General features: G+C 40.5%; 1 protein-coding gene and 1 long non-coding RNA gene across 2 annotated transcripts in view; one reads left to right on the top strand and one right to left on the bottom strand.

Moving 5' to 3' along the window:
- Positions 1-4,499: 4,499 nt before the first annotated feature.
- On the bottom strand, positions 4,500-13,234 carry LOC132405382 (uncharacterized). The gene is made up of 4 exons (XR_009515841.1): positions 13,148-13,234; positions 12,952-12,993; positions 7,798-8,122; positions 4,500-5,626 (listed from the first exon to the last, which is right to left on the bottom strand). It is a non-coding gene; the product is annotated as an uncharacterized LOC132405382 (long non-coding RNA).
- A 152-nt stretch (positions 13,235-13,386) lies between these two features.
- The window catches only part of LOC132405380 (alpha-1B adrenergic receptor-like), a 68,327-nt gene continuing 59,998 nt past the window's right edge, over positions 13,387-21,715 (top strand). Inside the window, exon 1 of the mRNA XM_059990142.1 lies at positions 13,387-14,592. Coding sequence (XP_059846125.1) covers positions 13,626-14,592 — 967 coding nt within the window. The 5' untranslated portion in view covers positions 13,387-13,625. The remainder of the gene's footprint in view (positions 14,593-21,715) is intronic.

Here is a 21,715-nt window from a genome sequence, read left to right on the forward strand (position 1 = left end):
ATTCAACACCATAGTGTCTTTTCCAATTCTGATGTCCCAGCTCCCTTTTAGCTTTCAGTGTGTCATTGTCAGTTTATGTTTCCAGCACCTTCATGGAAGTAAAAACGTTTAAAACCAGAACATGGACAAACAACTGAAATGCCATTTGCTTTTCTCTTCTTAGACAATCTGCCCTGATGATTTTCAAGAACAGAAGATAAATGATAATAAATTTTGTGAGAGGTAATATCTTCTCAACGCATGTTCAATAGATACTTATTAATAGTCTCCTGTCTGAACTGATGGAACAATTATGTTAAAATGCTTGTGGTCGGCACGGAAATGTAGCTGTTAGCACAGCGCCAGCGATCACTGATTGGGATTCATTTCCATCTGCTACCTGTAAGCAGTTTGTACGTTCTCTCTGTGTCTGCATGGGTTTCTTCTAGATGCCACAGTTTTCTCCTGCATTCCAAATATATAAGCTTAGGGCTGGTGAATTGTGGCACCAGATGTGTGGGCTACACAGCATAATCTTCGCTAGCTTGATTTGACGTCACTGATGCATTTTACTGTATGTTACAATGTTCATAGGATAACAAAGCTAAGTCACCAAGGGAGGGAATGAAAGTCTATTAGGTAGCCACTGCCTTCAAAACTGATGTTATTTGAAACAAAATCCTTTCTTTCTCACTGATATCTGCAGTATTGTGCAGTAATAGACCATATTTCTTTTCAATGGTATTAGTAACACACACAAAATGGTGGAGGAACTCAACAGGACAAGCAGCATCTTTGGAAAAAAGTACTGTCGACATTTCAGGCTGAGACCTTTTGGCAGGACTTACAGTCGACATTTTGGGCCAAAGGGCCTCAGCCCAAAACATCGACTGTACTCTTTTCCATAGATATTGCCTGGCCTGCCGAGTTCCTCCAGCATTTTGTGTGCTTTGCTTGCATTTCCAGCATCTGCAGATTTTCTCTTGTTTGTGATTAAATGTTCACAATTGGTCCTCTGGTATCTTGCAAGTTTTACTTCAGTTCCCCTATCTTTTATCCAACAGAAATCCAGATGCAGAAATGCATTGAATATTTGTGCTAAGTAAATCTATCACCACTCATGTCAAACATGCAGAGCCCATGTCTCACAATTCCTCTAACTTAGATACAACTTTCATGGAAAAGAATCAATTCAATTCTGAAAAGAAATGTTTTAAAATAAAGGAACTTCCTGCTGATTTTGATGACTGGGTTAACGGTCCCTACATTGATCTGATACTGGTGTACCATTTACAATAAATTTACTGTTTTCTTCACTTCCCTAGCACTTGATTTCAATTTATTAGGAAACTTCATGTATTTTATAGTAATATGTTGAACATGATTTTGCACACCTTAGCAAAATGTGTGTCATCTGAAACAATGTGATTGAGTATCCATTAATTAGACAAAAAATTAAATTAAGCCCTTAATCTACATATAGCCCTGTCAATTAAATACTGCGCTAAATGTTGCCATGGTTTATTAGCTGCCTGTCTGAAATAATCAAAGCACCTGAATATTGAGTCTTGCAAAGAAGGTTCAGCAGACTCATTCCCAGAATGTAGAGATTCTTCTTTGAAGAGACATGAAGCAGACTAAGCCTGCATTCTCAAGATTTTAGAAGAATGAGCGGTGATATCATCAAAACTTATGACATTCTCCCCAGGCTAGATGTGCAATTGAACACATTAGGAAGGATTAGGATTCAGAAGTGAAAGATAAGAGGTCATCCATTCAAGACTATGATGAGAAGGCAGATCTTCACACAGAAAAAACAGTGAATCTTTGGAATTCACTTTCTCAGCAGTCTACAGAGGCTCAGTTGCTCATTAAATTCAGTAACTTTGGCCAGAAAGGGAAATCAACGGACAGCATTATAGAGTGGATTCCGATTAATTGGGACATCGGCTAATCAGAGCAGCCGCTTATTTGGGACAGCTCTTAAAGAACAAAAACTAATCGAGAAACCAGCCCGGACTCCTTTCATTTACTTGGGACTCTATGCTGCCATGACAGGACCCTGTTGCCAAACAGTTTCTAACTAGCGTCAGTTGCGTGTACTTGCATGGCTTTGAGACACTGTATAGACACACTGAGCAAACAATTTTTAATAGTGTCAGCTGCATGTGTTTGTGTCCAAAAAGCAGCAATTTTTGTCATTGATAGGTGGTGGAAAGTAAGCAGTAAGGCAACTTGGAACTGTGTTTCTCATTGCAGTTTCAAGTATTCAGGCTTGGAGATGCCAAAAAAACAGCCCAGAATGAAAATGAAGCAATTTCACTACTTCAGCTAGTTGGGAACTACGAAGAATTTAAAGGTATTGACAATTACCTTGTACATTGCAATGAAAATAAAGATTTGAGGGATGCAATCATCAATAGTATTGTATGAAGCTAGTCCATTATCTGCACTGGGTATCTGCGTTCATTTTGATCATTTACAGTCAAAAGAAAGTGATGTGGATGAATTCCTCCCTTGATAAGTATTAGCAACAAATGCACAGTTTTATAGCACTATAGTAGTATTATTAATGCCCTAATTTAAATACACAATTTGTTACTCAGTTTGTCTTTTTTAATACCTTTTATACTATTTCCATGAAATTGGGGCAGCCACTGAATTGGGCTAAAAAGTACTGGTCCCAACGTGTCCAAGTTAACTGGAATCCACTGTACATGAAAGATAGAAGTGGTGTAGATGTTAAAAGCCAAGCCTGATCTTATTGAACAGCAAAGCAGCAGGAAGTGGCTTTGAGTGTCCTATGGAATCAGACCCCAAGATCCCTCTGGTCCTCCACATTGCCAAGAGTCTTACCATTACTATTATATTCTGCCTTCATTTTTCACCTTCCAAAATGAACCACCTCACACTTATCTAGGTTGAATTACATCTGTAACTTCTCAGCCCAGTTTTGCAACTTATCAATGTCCCACTGTAACTACTGACAGCCCTCCACACTATTCACAACACCCCCAACCTTTGTGTCATCAGCAAATTTACTAACCCATCCCTTCGCTTCCTCATCAAGGTCATTTATAAAAATCATGAAGAGAAGAACAGATTCCTGAGGCACACCACTAGTCACAGACCTCCATGTGGAATATGACCTGTGCTAAAACCCACAACTTCTGTGGGCAAGCCACTTCTGGATCCACAAAGCAAAGTCCTCTTGGATCCCATGCCTCCTTACTTTCTCAATCAGCCTTGCATGGGGTACCTTATCAAATGCCTTGCTGAAATCCATATACACTATATCTACCGTTCTTCCTTCATCAATGTGTTTTGTCACATCCTCAAAAAATTCAGGCACAACCTGCTTTTCACAAAGCCATGCTGACTATTCCTAATCATATTATGCCTCTCCAAATGTTCATAAATCCTGCCTCTCAGGATCTTCTCCATCAACTTACAAACCACTGAAGTAAGACTCACTGCTCTATAATTTCCTGGGCTATCTTTACTCCTTGTCTTGAATAAGGGAACAACATCAACCCTCCCTGGTCCCCATTGATGATGTAAAGGTCATTGCCAGAGGCTCAGCAATTTCCTCCCTCACCTCCCCACAGTAGCCTGGGGTACATCTCGTCCAGTCCCAGTGACTTATCCAACTTGATACTTTCCAAAAGCTCCAGCACATCCTCTTCCTTAATATCTACATGCTCAAGCTTTTCATTCTGCTGCAAGTCATCACTACAATCGCCAAGATCCTTTTCCGTAGTGAATATTGAAGCAAAGTATTCATTAGGTTCCTCTGCCATCTCCTCCGGTTCCATACATATATTTCCACTGTCACACTTGATAGGTCCTATTCTCTCACGTCTTATCCTTTCGCTGTTCACATACTTGTAGAATGCCTTTTCCTTAATCCTGCTTGCCTGCTTCTCATGGCCTCTTCTGGCTCTTCTAATTTCATTCTTAAGCTCCCTCCTGCTAGCCTTATAATTTTCTTGATCGCTGTCATTACCTAGTTTTTTGAATCCTTTGTAAGGTTTTCTTTTCTTCTTGACTAGATTTACTATAGCCATTGTACACCATGGTTCCTGTACCCTACCATCCTTTCCCTGTCTCATTGGAACTTACCTTTGCAGAATGCCACGCAAATATCCCCTGAATATTTGTTGCATTTCTGCTATTAATTTCCTTGAGAACACTTGTTCCCAATTTATACTTCCAAGTTCCTGCCTTATAGCTTCATATATCCCCTTACTCCAATTAATCATTTTCATAACTTGTCTGTTCCTATCCCTCTCCAATGCTATGGTAAAGGAGATAGAATTGTGATCACTAGCTCCAAAATGGTCTCGCACTGAGAGACCCAACACCTGACCAGGTTCATTTCCCAATACCAGATCAAGTACAGCCTCTCCTCTTGTAGACTTACCTATATATTGTGTCAGGAAACCTTCCTGAACACACCTAACAAACTCCACCCCATCTAAACCCCTTGCTCTAGGAAGATGCTGATCAATATTGGGGAAATTAAAATCTCCCATCATGACAAACCCTTTTACTATTGCATCGTTCCAGCATCTGTCTCCCTATCTGCTCCTTGAACTCCCTGTTACTATTGGGTGGTCTATAAAAAACACCCAGTAGAGTTATTGACCCCTTCCTGTTTCTAACTTCCACCCACAGAGACTCAGTAGATAATCTCTCCATGACCTCCTCCTTCTCTGCAGCCACAACACTATCTCTGATCAACAGTGCCACACCCCCACCTCTTTTCCCTCCAGCCCTATCCTTTCTGAAATATGTAAAGCCTGGTGCTCAAAGTAAGCATTCCTACCCCTGAGCCATCCGAGCCTCTGTAATTCCCACAACTTCATAGTTCCAAGTATTGATCCACACTCTAAGCTCATCTGCTTTGTTCATGATACTCCTTGCATTAAAATAGACACATCTCAAACCATCAGTCTGAACGTATCCCTTCTCCTACACCTGCCTATTGTCTTCATCCTTTCAAATAATAGTCTTTAAACCCAAGTTGAAACCAAATAAATATAATAAGAAAAGGATAGTCCTCATACTGACCCTTAGGGGAACCACCTGCATACTTCTCCTCAGTTAGAAAATCATTCTATGACTCCCGTTATTGTGTACCCACAGAACTACTGTATCTATAATATGATGTACTTCCGTTTTCTGATTAGGTCTGTATAGGACATCACAACCAAAGAGGATGAATTTTATGTTGTATAAACATTTAATAAAATACATCCTGAATACTCAAATATAGGGCTACAATACTAGCTACACCTCTCAACCTTGTTACTTCATTAGATAATTCAATTGGACAGGCTCAGTTCACCTTTAATAAATAGGTACTTGCTATTCTTTATTAACCCATGCTTTTCCAACTGAGAATTAGTTTTGTTTTTGAATGTTGATAGCTTCCAGTTGTTCAGATCGTTGTCGATAAACCTCTTGTATGATAGTTAGCAGAAGCATCATCCTTTCTTTTGTTTGAACATGCTTGTGATATTTGCAATTATCCAGAACACAGGCATCTCTTTGTATTGAAGGATTAAAAGACTGTGTTCATAGCCTCTTCTAATCCTTCCTGGTGTTCCTCTGTAAATTAGAATCCTGCCCATCTGGAACCCATCTGGATTATAACGATGGAAAATTGAACAGTCAGAAACTCAAGTTTGCTGAGCAACAAAGGTTAAAACAAAAGAGAGCAAAGTTTACAACAAATTTTAGGTAGATGCCAAAAGACAACGATAATAGAGAAATGGCAGAACACACTCAGTGCAGAAAAATGTTGAAAAATATACTGAGCAATTGTTACATAAGCTTTGTGTGATTCAACTATTTAGTGTTCCATATCTGTGTATTTTAACTACATAATATTTCTACTCATTCCCCTCAAATCCATCGTTAAATTAATTCTTGTTTCTCCTGTGTTTCCATTAAAATATTGCTCTTTGGTTGTGAAGCAAATTATTATAATTTTCCCTTCTGTCCCTAAAGGTTTCCTTTGTTTTAGTCTGTGATTACTGCCAATATTTTTCTAATAATGTCTATATGTTGTTAGAAGCTTTTAGAATTCACTTTTGTGATACTTGCTCATCATTTCCAACCTTGTCTTTCTATTCTCTTTCATTTTTTTGAGTTTTCTGTGCTGGTTTTCCATTGTATTTTGCAGTTGGTGATTTGCAATTTTGTTTTGAAGATAGAGTTATGTCTGAATTTTTACTGTTACATATTTCATGATAGCCTAACTAACTCTTCCTGAAAGATTTCATGTTGTTCAGAAGCTACTGCCCTGTTACAGCTTTGTTTCCTCTTCAGTTGATGTTGGATCCTTTTTCAATTCTCCAAAACTCCCCTTACTCAGTAGGGCATTCACACTTCTGATTTCTCTCTGAGCATTTTCCACAACCATCTTGAAATTAAGATAATAAGATCTTCATTTTCATATTTTCTCCCACTTAACTAATTTCATTCACTGAATTCCAGTCTAGTGAGGTGAACACAAAGTGATTAAGACTTTTCTACATGTACTTCAGAAATGTTTCACTCTCCTTACCTTTTGTTCTTTGGGTTCTCTCACTCCTGTGCAAATAATTTTCAATTTCACTGAAATCTGACTCAAGATTGGCTGTTCTACTCTTTCTGATATTGCTAGTTGTACTCTCTCACATACATTTTAGGAACACATATATGCCCTTCTATAGTTCATCAAGTCGTTGTTCATCCTACTCATAGTTCATGTGGGAAAAATACATCTTAACATTTAGAATTCTTGGTACAGTGCATGTGCATTGGAAGGGGGACCAGTCAGGACCAAGACAACATACTTGATTTTAAGGTTGGGTTTAGTGTGAGGTGGGGAATTGGCTCCACTGTTCTCTGATCCATGGTGGTTGAGTTTGTTTAATTTCACTAGCTGTAGCAAGGTATGCTTATTAAGATTATGCCAACTGAACAATATTTTAGCTGTTAATTTGAAATGGGTAAGCAACTAAATGAAGGAACTAATGTAAGGAACATTACATTATGGTTCTTCTGTCTAGTTGACTGTGCCATTAGCCAATTTCACTGTATTTGGTAATCATTCAAAATAGTTTTGATACATCCTTTATTATTTGCTTGAAGCAACATTCTCCCTTCCACAAATCTTCATTGTTCAATATCATTGATAATTAAAATTGGATGTCAAATTAAAATTTTAATATATTATCAAATGTTACGATGTGGAGAACTTTAAAGTTCATTAATGTTTTATGTGATCTAATAAAGTAGATTAATGACTTAATGTGAAGTTTCACAGCTGTTGTGAAAATGGGGTTTCATTTTAAAATATCCTTGACCACAATCCTTTACATAAATCGTTGGCTCCTTTCCTTGATCTCTGCTCCTAAGAGCATTTAAAATATGCCAAATTGTCAATAACTATTTGGTAAACAAGAGAGGAAGGAATTAATTAAATGTAATAACCAGATGGTCACAGATTTAAATCTTTCCTTTATTTATTTATTCGATGTGGGGTCCAATATTTATTAAGCAGTATTTATTAATCATTCCTGCTTTCTCTTGAGGATTTTTTTCTAGTTAAGGGTCTCCCATAGTGTTGTTGGGTAGAGTTTAAAAACATCAACAATGGGAAAAAGCAACATTTTATTCCATCTCTGAATGGTCTGTAACTTTGAGGAAGGCAAGTAACTGACAACATTCTATTGTACTTGTGCTTTTGGAAGGAGAAAGTCATAGATTTGTCAAAGTAATTTGCCATAGCAATTATTGGCAATGGAAGTTTTAGATGATACATACCGCAGTCACTTTGCATTGAAGATGATGGCAGCAAATGTTTATGACAGTGATTGAGATCCCAATCCAGCAGGTTGCATTGTTCTAAAATGTAGCTTGAAATACTTTGAGGTCTTAGGAGGTGACCTGTTCTCTATGAGATTGCCAGTTCTGACCTAAGGCAATGTCTACTATGTTGCCGATGGATTTGTTGATTGTAATGCTATTTAATTGCAAAAGAAAATCCCTCTTTATAGATAGAAATTCCTTCACGTTTTGTGATGTGAATGTTACTTGCCAGATATCAGCCGAGAGCTAAACATTGGCCTGACGTGGACTGGTCCATTTTCTAAAATCAAGAATAGAAATGAATATTGCAAAATCACCACAACTATTACCGCAAATAAATTAACAAATAATAAGGTGAATATATGACACAAGTTAAAAAGTGAGCAGTATAATATGACTGACATGATGAAACCCGAATCATGGCAGGGAGTTCAGTAGTCTTATGGCCCGGGGCAGAAGCTGCTGTCCATCCTAGAAGTTCTTGACCTCCTGTCTGATGGTAGGGAGTCAGAGAAGTTGCTGGATGGATGGAGAGGTCACTGGCAATGCTAAGGGCTCTGCATATGCAGCGCTCCTGATGCTCTAAAATCTCTAAGGAATGACAGGTGGTGCTCTCAGCAGACCTCGCATTCCTTTCTAGGGACTTGCCGTCAGCTGACTTGCAACTCCCAAACCAGATGGTGATGCAGCTGGTCAGTACACCCTCAACGGTGGTCCTGTAAAAATCGCTTAAACGTAAGTGGGGTGGGGGGGGGCCTTGCTCACTTCAGTCTCCTCAGGAAGTGGACATGCTGCTGTGCTTTCTTGACCAAATAGGTGGTGTTGAGGAACAGGTGAGGTCATCCATTCCCCTTCACCATCAGATTTATGAATGGCCCATTAACCTATGAACACTACCTCAATAATCAGTTTTGCACTATTTATTTTGTAACTTATAAACATAGGGCAGTGATAATAAACCTGATTTTGATTCTGATGTGAAGTAAGTAAAAGTTTGGGCTTGAATATTGCTCTGACAAATTACAACACTGATGCTTTTGGTTTGAGATGACAACTAGCACTTAATGCTGGATATAATTCCGAACAGTGGACAGTTTTTGCATCTCCCTTGACCAAACCCACCGAAATTTTGAGCATCTTTCTCACTTATATGATTTTGTTCCTTTGGCAGTATTGGTAATGTTGAATAAATGTATTTAGTAACTGATAACTGTTTATAGCAAGTTTTAGTCATGTCATATCATGGCTTGAATTATCTTATTTTCATTCTTTGAGGTAGCAAAAGTGAAAGTATCAAACCAATGCATAATAATAACTATTATTATTATTATTATGGTTATCCTCCCATAATTATTTATGCTCAACTTTCCACCATTACAAAACTTTTGGTGTGTGTCTGAATTTAATATCAAAACAAATAAGATTAATCATACACCCATTTTAAATGTTGATTACATGCTATATATTATATGGAGTAGTGCAAGTTACTTCTAATCCATCATTCACGGTATCGTGGGTTCTTTTGTTTAGATCTTCCATCAAAAGTAGCAATGGAATAGAAGTAATGATCATGGGATGAAGTAAAGTCATATGCTGTTTAAAATATGGAGAAGATAGCTTCCCAAGATTTGCTTTTCCACTTTGCATTACTGTATGTATTCTAAATTTCTCAGCCAATCAGTATTCCTCCTGTATGAATGGTCAAGGTCAGCAAGCAAAGCAAATGGAAGTAGAGTTGGTAACTTCACAAGTACACAAGTGTTCTATTTAGTAGCAGATTTTAGAGTATTGATATGCTTCAGTGCTCTTGGACCTCCAGTCCGTGTATTTTCCAGGTAAATACTTTAAAATGTGCATCCACTCCGCATTTGCGGTAACACCCTGCTCTAGTTAATCCTGGTTGAGTATGCTCAATTGCCCACATTGGCAGCCTCTCCGCACATGGTTATTTCATGACTGGATTCACATCAAATCTCCAGCACCCAAATTCTCATCAAACCAATTCACACGAGCAGGGAGGATATGAATTTAACCAGGTTCATAGCACACTAACCCTATCATTAACACATTTTCATATGTATAATTATATAATTATAATGACTTCCTTTGGTGCTGATTGGAATATTGTTGTGACAGACGATTGCAGAAGACATGTTTACTGCCCACATATACCCGGATTAACATGTCATGTCAGCCTGGAAGAATCTCTAGACATTACTGTTAGATCTCCCATGGCAATGCACAAGTTAAAGAATACATTAGCCTTTTTGTCTGTCTGTGGTGCCTTTATAGTGCTATTTATTTCTGATTATCTTTTATTTATGTCAATTAACCATAACAATGACAATCCTAGAGTACCTTTTCCCTATACTCCTTACTCTGCCTCTCATTCTCCTACCAAGGGATTAGGATGATTGGTGGCTGGGGTGTAGAGGAAAGTGTAGCAACTTATTTTTTTCTAGCTTTACTCTCTTATTATCTGGTATGCCTCCTCTATATTGGTGAGACCAGGTGCAGAATGGTAGACCACTTCACCAACCACCACCTCTCTGTCCACACCATTACTCTGGCATGAACATTGATTTTTCTAACTTCTAGTAACCCCTCCCTACTCATCTCTTTTTTTTTCCCCATTCCCCATTCTAGTTACTCTCTCTCCTTTCGTCTTCTCACCTACCCATCACTTCCCTTTGTTTCCTCTCCTCCTTTCCTTCCATCCATGGTTCACTTTCTTCTCCTATCAAATTTCTATTTTTCATCCCTTTCCCTCTTTCACCTACCACTTCCCAGCTTCTCCTCCCCCACCCATTCACCTGCATTGGCCCTCACCTAGTCTCACTCATCACCTGCCAGCTTGTACTCTACCACCTCCTTATTCTGGCTTCCGTCTTCTTCTTTTCTAGTCACGAAGAATGGTCTCAGCTTGGAACAGTGACTTTTAATTCCCCTCTATAGATGCTGAGTTACTCCAGTATTTGTGGGTGTTGACCAAGATTGCCATCATCAGCAGAATCTCTTGAGTTTATTTTCCTATTTTCATCTGATGCATTTTATTCCCCTTCAGCAGCATTGTTTCAATGGTTACTTGTTCTTCATGTTTTAATAAAGTCCCATTCAAATCATTTTTTAAAGTCTGCTTGCCTCCAACTTAACTCTTCTGCCTTCCTTGTATTTAGTACTCTAAAGATCTGAGACTCATTTACCGCCACAAACTGACAAACGGTTCTTCCCAATCATCATAACGTGCTTTCTAAAAGATAGTGGTTCCTAAGGTTGTCATGTCGGGGTGTGGGGGTGTTAGTGGGGTTAAGCTCCCACTACCTACTAAATGCTCCCAAGTGGTGTGGGTCTCACATAGCTTCTGACAACAAGTGCCGCCCTTGGTCTTCACGTGTGGCTTAGCTACTCAGACCCGGCGGAACTGTTCCTACTGACAGAAGCAAGGCAAAGGCGGTTTAATGGCTCCCTTAAAAACCAGTTGGTTCGGGTAGATGAGGGCTCGTCAGCCGTGGTTGACAGCTCATCCAGAAGGGAAACTCCGATCTGAAAGTTCCGCTGGTTTGGGGGAGGGGTTCGGGATTAAACCCCAAGGAAGAATCCGGAGGTAGATTCTCTAAGGCAGTGAGTTCAACCCTATCTGGAAAACACCTGCGGCGCCGACAGTGTCGGTCTCTGCCGATGCTTTGAATTCAACAGGTACGTGGAGACCGGGAGCCTGTTACACGGGCAACAGCTTTCTCTCCACGTACTGCCCGGACTTGCGGGCCGACTTGTTTGTCGTGACAGCTGGCACATAACAGCTATGGTCAACTCCGACCAACGGAGTCAACTTTACAGTGAAGGCAAAGCAGAAGGGACAAATGCTGTCATCAGAACGCCACTCAATATGCGGTAAAACCGTGCAGAATCACACTGGTTCGAGAAGTGCGATTATTACCATCTAGTTCTGCAATTGTCTTCGCTTAGACTTCAGAATCAATAAAAATCTAACAAAGGTGGAACTACTAGAAATTAAAAGAAAATCTATCAGCACTCTAACACCAATTCAGCCGGAAAATTTACACCTGGCGTCATTAAAACACAGGGCAACGTTCTTCGCAACTGTGCACAGAGAGATTCTTGAGCAAGACTGGGATCTTCAAGTAAAAAAAAAATTCAACGAAAGTTTTTAAAGGAGACAAACAAGATACTTAGTAAGCCATATTTGTAAAAACATTTTCTGGATCCACATTTTTTTCTATTTTGAACATATGGTTTACCGAGAAAACAAACGAAGAATAAACTCGGAGAGTCTTTGGGTGGAGGGTTTCAAAAGAAAGGCAAAGTTTAGTTAATGTAAGCACATCAGACTGCAGATATGGCAATACGTAATTCTAAAGTCAAATGTTAAAAGACGAAGAGTAGAAATATGTGACAAAAGAGGAACGTAATGTTATGAATGATGGAAAGACGGAATAGATCAGGTGTGGAATGTGAATGCTCGGAGTCCAGATCACGTTCTTAAAATACATAGTTCATAGGTCCGTGACTCTGCGGACACGTACATGTTGACCATAGATGTTATGTGCCAGCGGTCACGACAAACAAACCGGTCTGCAAGTCCGCAAAGCCTGTTATTGTCAAGTACGATTCTTCCCACGACTTTATGCATCTTCTGTGGCTTATTTTAAATCCGCATACGAAAATGTTCCCAGTAACTATGAGTCTCAGTTCTCAGTGCCGTATACTGCCTTAATGTGCACGGATTTGGGCTTGGGGAATAGAGCGCCCACGTGTTGGCAATTTCAGGATAGTCCGCTAGCGAGAACCCCATGGGTTGATCCCGCCGAAAATGTATGATCCCGTCCAGGACTTTTGACCCTGCTTTTTCTCTAGAGGTGGGTTCTCAGAACCAGCTGCCTCGGTATTAACATGCGTGTAGCAACAGGTAGTCAGCTTTCTCCAGAATAAGATGTTCTGCTTCATGGGGCGATTTAGCCCGTGTCGCCACCTAGATCAGCGGTCAGATCAGCGGTCGCTGTGGCAAATAACCTTGTTCACAAGCACAATTCTCCTTAAATGTAAAGTTCGTCACTAATGCAAACAAAAACATTGGACAGGCAGTCTTACCGGATAACGTGGCGATATTCACGATTACTGCATTCACTGCCGCTGTCCGGGATAAATCAGAAAGGAAATTAATTTTTGTTACTTCCGTTTGTTTTCCTTTCGGGATCCTATAACTTATGAAAAACAACCCACAAATTTGCCCCCACAGTGACAAGTGACTGGAATGCTGCAGTATTAATGAGTGTCTGAAAGTCACCTTCCGCCCCGCCGACAGCTATTCAAGGTAACTGTCCTGGCTGCTACTTTAGTCGTTGTTGGGTCACCCCTGCCCGAGTAATATCCCCACCCTCGCCGCGGTGTTGCTGACTCGCTCTACTCTTCCATTAAACGTGACCTGCCACTTCAAACCGAATCCTGACGTCACTGTGACCAGCACCTTTGACATGTCTATGTGTTTCAATTGAAACTGATCTATATAAAGGGGTTGAGCTGCAAGGCGACGCGGACTGCCTTCAGATCCCCAGTTAACTCCGAGTTAGACCAGCCGGCTAAGCAGCGTACTGTCTCACCGGACACAGTTTACCCCCGCATCCTGCCCGGCCCGGGCTTGCCTGCGCCGGCAGAAGAAGGTCGCTTCCGCGCGGGAGGAACAACTTGCGCCGCTCTCCCGGTTCCGGGATGTCCGCCCATGGAGGCCCTTCGCCGCTCGGTCGCTACATGAGCTGAGATGGAGAATGATCCTTAACATGAATATCGCACAAACCGATGGAAGTTTAGGTGGCAACCAGACGGCTCTTAGCCCCTTCTGGGACGATGACAACTTAACAGCCAACATTTCCAACAGGACCTTCCAAGCCCGCAGCTCCCCGCACCTCAGTGTGACCAGGGGTGCGGTCCTGGGGTTAGTACTCGGGCTCTTCATGTTGTTCGCCTTGGTCGGTAACATTTTAGTCATCCTCTCCGTGGCTTTCAATCGGCACTTGCAAACAACCACAAACTACTTTATCATAAACCTGGCCATTGCAGACTTGCTCTTAAGTACAACAGTGCTGCCCTTTTCCGTCACGTTGGAGATCGTGGGGTACTGGGTTTTTGGGAGGATTTTTTGCGATATTTGGGCGGCAGTCGATGTGCTCTGTTGCACTGCGTCCATTATGAGTCTGTGTGCCATCTCTATTGACCGTTATATAGGTGTCCGCTACTCTCTGCGTTACCCTTTCATTGTAACAGAGAAGAAGGCATTGTTGGTTATAGTAGGGGTATGGGTTTTATCCATTGTTATCTCCATCGGCCCTCTCCTGGGATGGAAACAGCCGGCTCCTCCCGATGAGAAGGACTGTCAAATCACACTGGATCCCGGTTACGCTCTCTTCTCCTCTCTAGGGTCGTTTTACATACCCTTAACCGTCATCCTGGTGATGTACGTTAGGGTCTATATCGTGGCCAAAAGAACTACCAGGAACCTGGAGGCTGGTGTGATGAAGGAGACTTCGGACTCCAGAGAGCTGACCCTCCGCATCCATTGCAGGAACATTCAAGACGAAGCTGTCGTGTCCAAGTCCAAAGGGCACCACCTGAGAAGTTCGCTGTCGGTGCGCCTTCTGAAGTTCTCCAGGGAAAAGAAGGCGGCAAAGACCCTTGGCATTGTAATGGGCATGTTCATCCTTTGCTGGTTGCCATTCTTCATAGCCCTTCCCCTGGGTGAGTAGAAGTTAATGTAAAAAGTGACTTTCCCCGTTTGAGAAAATATGGTCCATTGCTGTTCATTGAACGATGGCGTAAATCTAAGGCGCCACCAGCACGTGAACTTACCGGGGCAAAAAAAAGTAATGCAAATTGCTTAGTTTTATTTATAATAATACCTTTAAGGGAGTTTTTTTTAAAAAAAAAAGGCCATCAACGTTTTAATGTATAGTATGGGTCTCCGTGTCTTATGAATTAAATTTCATTACTCATAATTTTGAAAGTTACTGCAGTCCATGAAGTTTCCAGGCAAACAGAAAACTTAACGCTCTGAATGTTTGGTAGTTTTTTTTTAATTGATCCATATGATGTCCGGAATCCTCATGTACGCGTTTTTTTTTTCTCCTCCTGTCTTGTGAAATGTTCGTGGCGGGTTATTTTTCACAGTGGGAAGAACGCTTACTCACAAAATGGCTGCAACCGCCTTGGCCGAAACCTCAAGTGCTGCCGTGATGCTTTCTCTTTGCAAGTTGTTTCAACTTGGGGAAATCATTTTGTACATTCCTAACTAAGCCTCTCTCGTCCGTCCGTTGATGGACACCAGGTTAAATAATGTCTGCGATGCTAATAAAGCATATGTTTAAAAGTTATGAGGTTGTTATTTTAAGAACGTATAAGGAATGTTTTGTAACTTCTTATTGGAAAATCTGCCTGTGTTAAAATAAATGAATGAATATTCAGACAGCAATATTCATTCTTATTTGTATCTGAGATCTTGGAACTTTTCTCTGTAAGTGGAGGAAGGATGGCCGCCAATAAATCAGCACTTTCATAAATAGTAAAACTGGACGAGTTGTATTGACGATTTTGGGGGGAAAGACTGGAATGAATTATTAAACTGCTCTGAAAGTAGCTCGCAAGTAAAACTTCAATCGAACACAGCGCAAAATAAAGATCGGGGTAATGTTGATTAGTCTTCCACTTCATGCTGTTCATCTGGAATGTATTCTTAAACTGTATTTTTTTGTCTTATATTCTTAATACTCGTTATATTCTTAAACAGTTACAGTATTTTCAGTGCTTGCTTATATTAGTGGTGAGGAATTCTAAACTGACAGAGTTGCTGAATCATTCACATTAGGTACAATTCAATGTTCGTGGTTAATAAGAATCGAAATAAACCTTAAATTTAGTATTTCGGGAATGCATGATCACTTAACTATGTTTAGCCTCATTCTTTAAGATGTTAACTTAATATTATTTTAATAAAAATAATTACAGTAAGGCAATTCTGTTCTAAAGTAATTTTTTAAATCCAGTAGATTGTCAAGAGGGCACTTCGTCAAACTGGAGGCAGTATATAGATGTTCCAGACTTCTGAAACTGCGTTTATCGGAGAATATTAAATACAACTTCTAGCACAGCACGCAGTTACAACGCTGCGACAGAACTGAGTTAGATTTCTTCTGAGAATTAGACTCGATCTTCATGCAAGGATTTTTTTTTCCCTTTCCCGTTCTCCTGTTTTCCCTTATCACTGTTTACAGCACAAAACGTACATCGTGTCACCCTCCATTTCTTCTGCACGAGTCATTGTTTGTGACAGAATACGCGTTTCTGGGTAGGGACGAGCATAGACATGAAGTCATCAATGGTCACCCTGAAATGTAGAGGAAATATTCTGGAACTGTGGCCAAAGCAAATGGTATTCGCTAGTACATGCGATAGATTCAGAGGACTCCGGAGCACCATAGGTAGAGTACTGGGTGGGTAGGTTGAATGGGCTGTTATTATACTGAATATTTTACATAATCCTACTTAGTACTTAATCTTTGCTCCCTGCTCAACCATGAGTTGCATCTTCTTCATCCAAATATTCTGTCCCTTCAAGATTCCCTCCCTCAGAATCTCCAGTTTGAGTGGTCAGGTACCTCCAAAACCCCCTCTCCTGGTGAGCAGTATTGAAGTTTCAATATCACTGTTTCTCCATTCACTTATGGTCTGTCTCTCTAAAAGAAAAGCTGGGTTCTCAGATTGACATGATTACCTCTTTTCAGCTCACTCCGCGTGGACTCTGTGCCTGGACCATACTCTGGAGGGATTAACTAATGAAAAGTTTATATAGATATAGACAGGCTCTTTCTTCTTGCAGGGTGGATGTGGGAAATTCAAGAATAAAAGAAGTGCTTTTGAGTGTTGAGATGGACTGCTCGGATTCAGATTAATTTGTCACACGTACATCAAGACATACCATAAAACCATAGAACATTACAGCACAGAAACAGGCCTCTTGGCCCTTCTTGGCTGTGCCGAACCATTTTTCTGCCTAGTCCCACTGACCTGCACCTGGGCCATATCCCTCCAAACCCCTCTCATCCATATACCTGTCCAAGTTTTTTTGAAATGTCAAAAATGAGCCCGCATTCACCACTTCATCTGGCAGCTCATTCCACACTCCCACCACTCTTTGCGTGAAGAAGCACCCCCAATGTTCCCTTTAAAACTTTTCCCCCTTCAGCCTTAACCCATGACTTCTGTTTTTTTTTCTCCCCTGGCCTCAGAGGAAAAAGTCTGCTTGCATTAACTCTATCTATACCCATCATAATTTTATACACCTCTATCAAATCACCCCTCATTCTCCTACGCTCCAGGGAATAAAGTCCTAACCTATTCAACCTTTCTCTGTAACTCAGTTTCTCAAGTCCCAGCAACATCCTTGTAAACCTTATCTGCACTCTGTCAACCTTATTAATATCCTTCCTGTAACTAGGTGACCAAAACTGCACACAATACAAATTCAGCCTTACCAATGTCATATACAACCTCACCATTACATTCCAACTCTTATACTCAATACTTTGATTTCTAAAGGCCAACAAACCAAAAGCTCTCTTTATAACCCTATCTAGTTGTGATGCCACTTCTAGGGAATTATGTATCTGTACTCCCAGATCCCTCTGTTCTACTGCACTCCTCAGTGTCCTACCATTTACCTTGTATGTTCTACCTTGGTTTGACCTTCCAAAGTGCAATACCTCACACTTGTCCACATTAAACTCCATCTGCCATTTTTCAGCCCATTCTTCCAACTGGTCCAAATCCCTCTGCAAGCTTTGAAAACCTTCCTCACTGTCCACTACACCTCCAACCTTTGTATCATCAGCAAATTTGCTGATCCAATTTGCCACATTATCATCCAGATCATTGATATAGATGACAAATAACAATGAATCCAGCACTGATCCCTGTGGCACACCACTAGTCACAGGCCTCCATTCAAGAGTAGCAATCCTCCACTACCACTCTCTGGCTTCTCCCATTGAGCCAATGTCTAATCCAATTTACTACCTCTCCATGTACAAACGTATACCTAGCAACTGAATCTTCCTAACTAACCTCCCATGCTGGGCCTTGTCAAAGGCCTTACTGAAGTCCATGCATACAACATCCACTGCCTTCCCTTCATCCACTTTCCTGGTAACTTCCTCAAAAAACTCTAATAAATTGTTTAAACATGACCTACCAAGCACAAAGTCATTCTGACTTTTTCTAATAAGTCCCTGTCTATCCAAATACTTGTAGATCCTATCTCTCAGTATTCCTTCCAATAATTTACCTACTACCGATGTCAAACTTACCAGCCTATAATTTCCCAGCTTAGTTTTTGAGCCTTTTTTAAACAACAGAACTACATGAGCTATCCTCCAGTCCTCCGGCACCTGACCCGTGGATATCAACATTTTAAATATTTCTGCCAGAGCCCCTGCAATTTCAACACGTCTCCTTCAAGGTCCAAGGGAATACCCTGTCAGGTCCTGGGGATTTATCTACTCTGATTTGCCTCAAGACAGCAAGCATCTCCTCCTCTTTAATCTGTATAAATTCCATGACCCCCCTATTTGTTTGCCTTGTTTCCATAAACTCCATTCCAGTTTCCTTAGTAAATACAGATGCAAAAAAACCATTTAATATCTCTCCCATTCCTTTTGGTTCCATACATAGCCACCAACTCTGATCTTCAAGAGGATCAATTTTATCCCTCACTATCCTTTTGCTCTTAACATACTTGTAGAAGCTCTTAGGATTATCCTTCACCCTGACTGCCAAAGCAACCTCATGTCTTCTTTTAGCCCTCCTGATTTCTTTCTTAAGTATTTTCTTACTCTTTTTATACTCCTCAAGCATCTTACTTCCCCCCTGTTGCCTATACATGTTATACATCTCTCTCATCTTCTTTATCAGAGTTCCAATATCCCTCAAGAACCAAGGTTCCTTATTTTTATTCACTTTGCCTTTAACCCTGACAGGAACATACAAACTCTGCACTCTCAAAATTTCTCCTTTGAAGGCCTCCCACTTACCAACGACATCCTTGCCAGAGAACAACCTGTCCCAATCCACGCTTTTTAGATCCTTTCTCATTTCTTCAAATTTGGCCTTTTTCCAGTTTAGAACTTCAACCCAAGGACCAGATCTATCTTTATCCATGATCATGTTGAAACTAATAATGTTATGATCATGGGAACCAAAGTGTTCCCCTACACACACTTCCGTCACCTGCCCTAACTCGTTTCCTAATAGGAATCTAATATTGCATCCTCCTTAGTTGGTACCTCTATATATTGATTTAGAAAACTTTCCTGAACACATTTCACAAACTCTAACCCATCTAGACCTTTAACAGTATGGGAGTCCCATCCTCCCATACCCGAGGATGTGCTGGGGAGAGCCCGCAAGTGTGACTATGCATTCTGGTACCAACATAGCATGCCCACAATGTTTAGCAGAATGACACAGAACACAACAAAACAGGATATACTGTAGCAAATAACAAAGCAACAACATTCCTCCCTCACTCATGCCCACCCACCCACATACAAATACAGTCCTCTAACCTCAGGATAGGCCATCATGGGTTCGCAGACACTGGGCCCTGACTTCCCCAGCAGAGTCACAGAGATTCGCAGACTCGATATGTTTGCAGATTTGAGATTGGTCTTCGATCTGGACCTTCAATCGACCTATTCTTTGGTGGGGTTGGGTGGGGAAATGGAATACACGTCCATGCAAACAGTAGGGACATGTGGAAGTTTAGCCTTCAAAAGGCATTGGATACAGGGTAATTAAAATTTTCAAGATTCTATTTATGTAGGGTCAGCAAACAAGTGGATAAATAGGATTGAGAAATGGAACAACTCTGAGTCACAAACTAGAGAGAATCTGCAGATGCTGGAAATCCAAGCAACACACGCAAATCGCTGGAGGACCTCAGCAGGCCAGGCAGCATCTATGGAAAAAAGTGCAGTTGGCGTTTCAGGCCGAGTCCTGGACTCAACCTGAAATGTCGTCTGTACTCTTTTCCATAGATGCTGCCCGGCCTGCTGAGTTCCTCCAGCATTTTGTGTGTGTAACCCTCAGTCACCTGTTTTACCTGGAAAAGATGTGGAAGCTACTTACTCCCTGTACTCTTTGGGAAGAATTCAATTACTTTAATTTTCTGGATGATTTATTATGTTCATGAAACTTGTGTCTCAAACAAGGCATTCTACTGAATAACATGAATCAAAAAGGCTTGGAAATGGTTAGTTGCTAATCAATCCACAAATTCAGCCATTTGTAGTTAGCTGGGAAATTTAATTTACAGAAACTATTCAGGCCCTCCATTGGTCAGGGTTGACCAGAGGTGTTATGTCCCAGCTGTCTATGTGATACAGAACCCAGGCCAGTATGATACTCTGTAACCAACAGAGTGAGCAGAGGTTTAGGAAAATTAAAGTGAAAATTCAAACAACCAACAATACATACCATTCACATAACAAAATATCTGTGAAACTTCTTCCATCAACATTGGACTTGCAGAATATCTTCACTATTACTAATGTTTGAATGCAAGGGAACAATTACAATTACTAATACTTTCCTTGCTGCAATGCATAATAGTTGATGCCAACATAGGCACCATCTCTGTCATTTTCATTCCATTGTGGTGCTGTTAAGTGGCTGTTTTCCATTCACTTTTTATTCAATAATCTAGTGGAAATGTTCTGGTAGGCTAAAAATCGGTTCTAGACTTTAAAAAGAAAAAAAAAATTAGTGATTTGCAAAATAATAATAATAATAATATATTTCTGGCTTTTTTTTTGTAGAAGTACAGCAGCATGGAATGGTTATAGCACTGAAGCACTATTTGGCCCATCCAGCCTAGCTCTCTACTAGAACAATACACTAGTTCTAAATTCTGGACCTTTTTCTAGACCATGAAATTATTTCCTCACAATATATGTATCCAGTGCATTCCTAAGGGTCTCAATTGAACCTGGCTCAGCATATCCTCAGGCAGTTAATTCCAGGTTTCATCTCCAGCTGCATAGAAAGCTGTTCTGCTGACATTCTCAATTATCTTTCCCTTTAGTTTCTGAAAGTAACTTTGAGTATCCAGCTTCTCCACTAGGACCATTTTTGTATTCTTTTTCCAGATCCTCTCCAATGCCTTCACATCTTTCCTATAATGTGATGATCAGAATTGAACACAGTACTCCAGCAGAGCTGGACCAGTGTTTTAGAAAGGTTCAGCACATCTTCCAAGCTATACATCTGTATCCATAGAACCTGGAATTGCGTACACTCAATCACTCATGCATCCATGCCCAGGGTTGCTTGTTTCTGCATCCCTTCCAGAACTGTAGTATTTATTCTATACCATCTCTCTTCATTTTTCGTAACAAAACACACATTAAACTTCATTTGTCTCACATTTGCCCAATCTGCTTCACATCCTGTTGCAGTTTATAAATATATTCTTTGCAGTTCATACACTGCCATATTAAAGTCATCTGCAAGTTTAGAAATTGGGCTACATTCCAAAGTCTAAGTCATTTAATACCCCTACCTGAGGAATATCACTATTCACATTCTTCCATTCCAAAATCAGCCATTCATTTCAGCCCTCTATTGTCTGTTCCTGTATCCATCCTTTCTTCATTTCACGTGCTTCAAATCTGCTCTTGTCCATTATATGGCACCATATCAAAAGCCTTCTGGAGGTTTGTGTACATTGCATCAACCACATTATTCTCATCTGTTTTATCCATTAGCTCACCAGAAAGGTCTATCACATTTGTTAGTCATGATTTGCCCCTAA

This window comes from Hypanus sabinus, chromosome 15 (genome assembly GCF_030144855.1).
Source record: "Hypanus sabinus isolate sHypSab1 chromosome 15, sHypSab1.hap1, whole genome shotgun sequence".
NCBI lineage: Eukaryota > Metazoa > Chordata > Chondrichthyes > Myliobatiformes > Dasyatidae > Hypanus > Hypanus sabinus.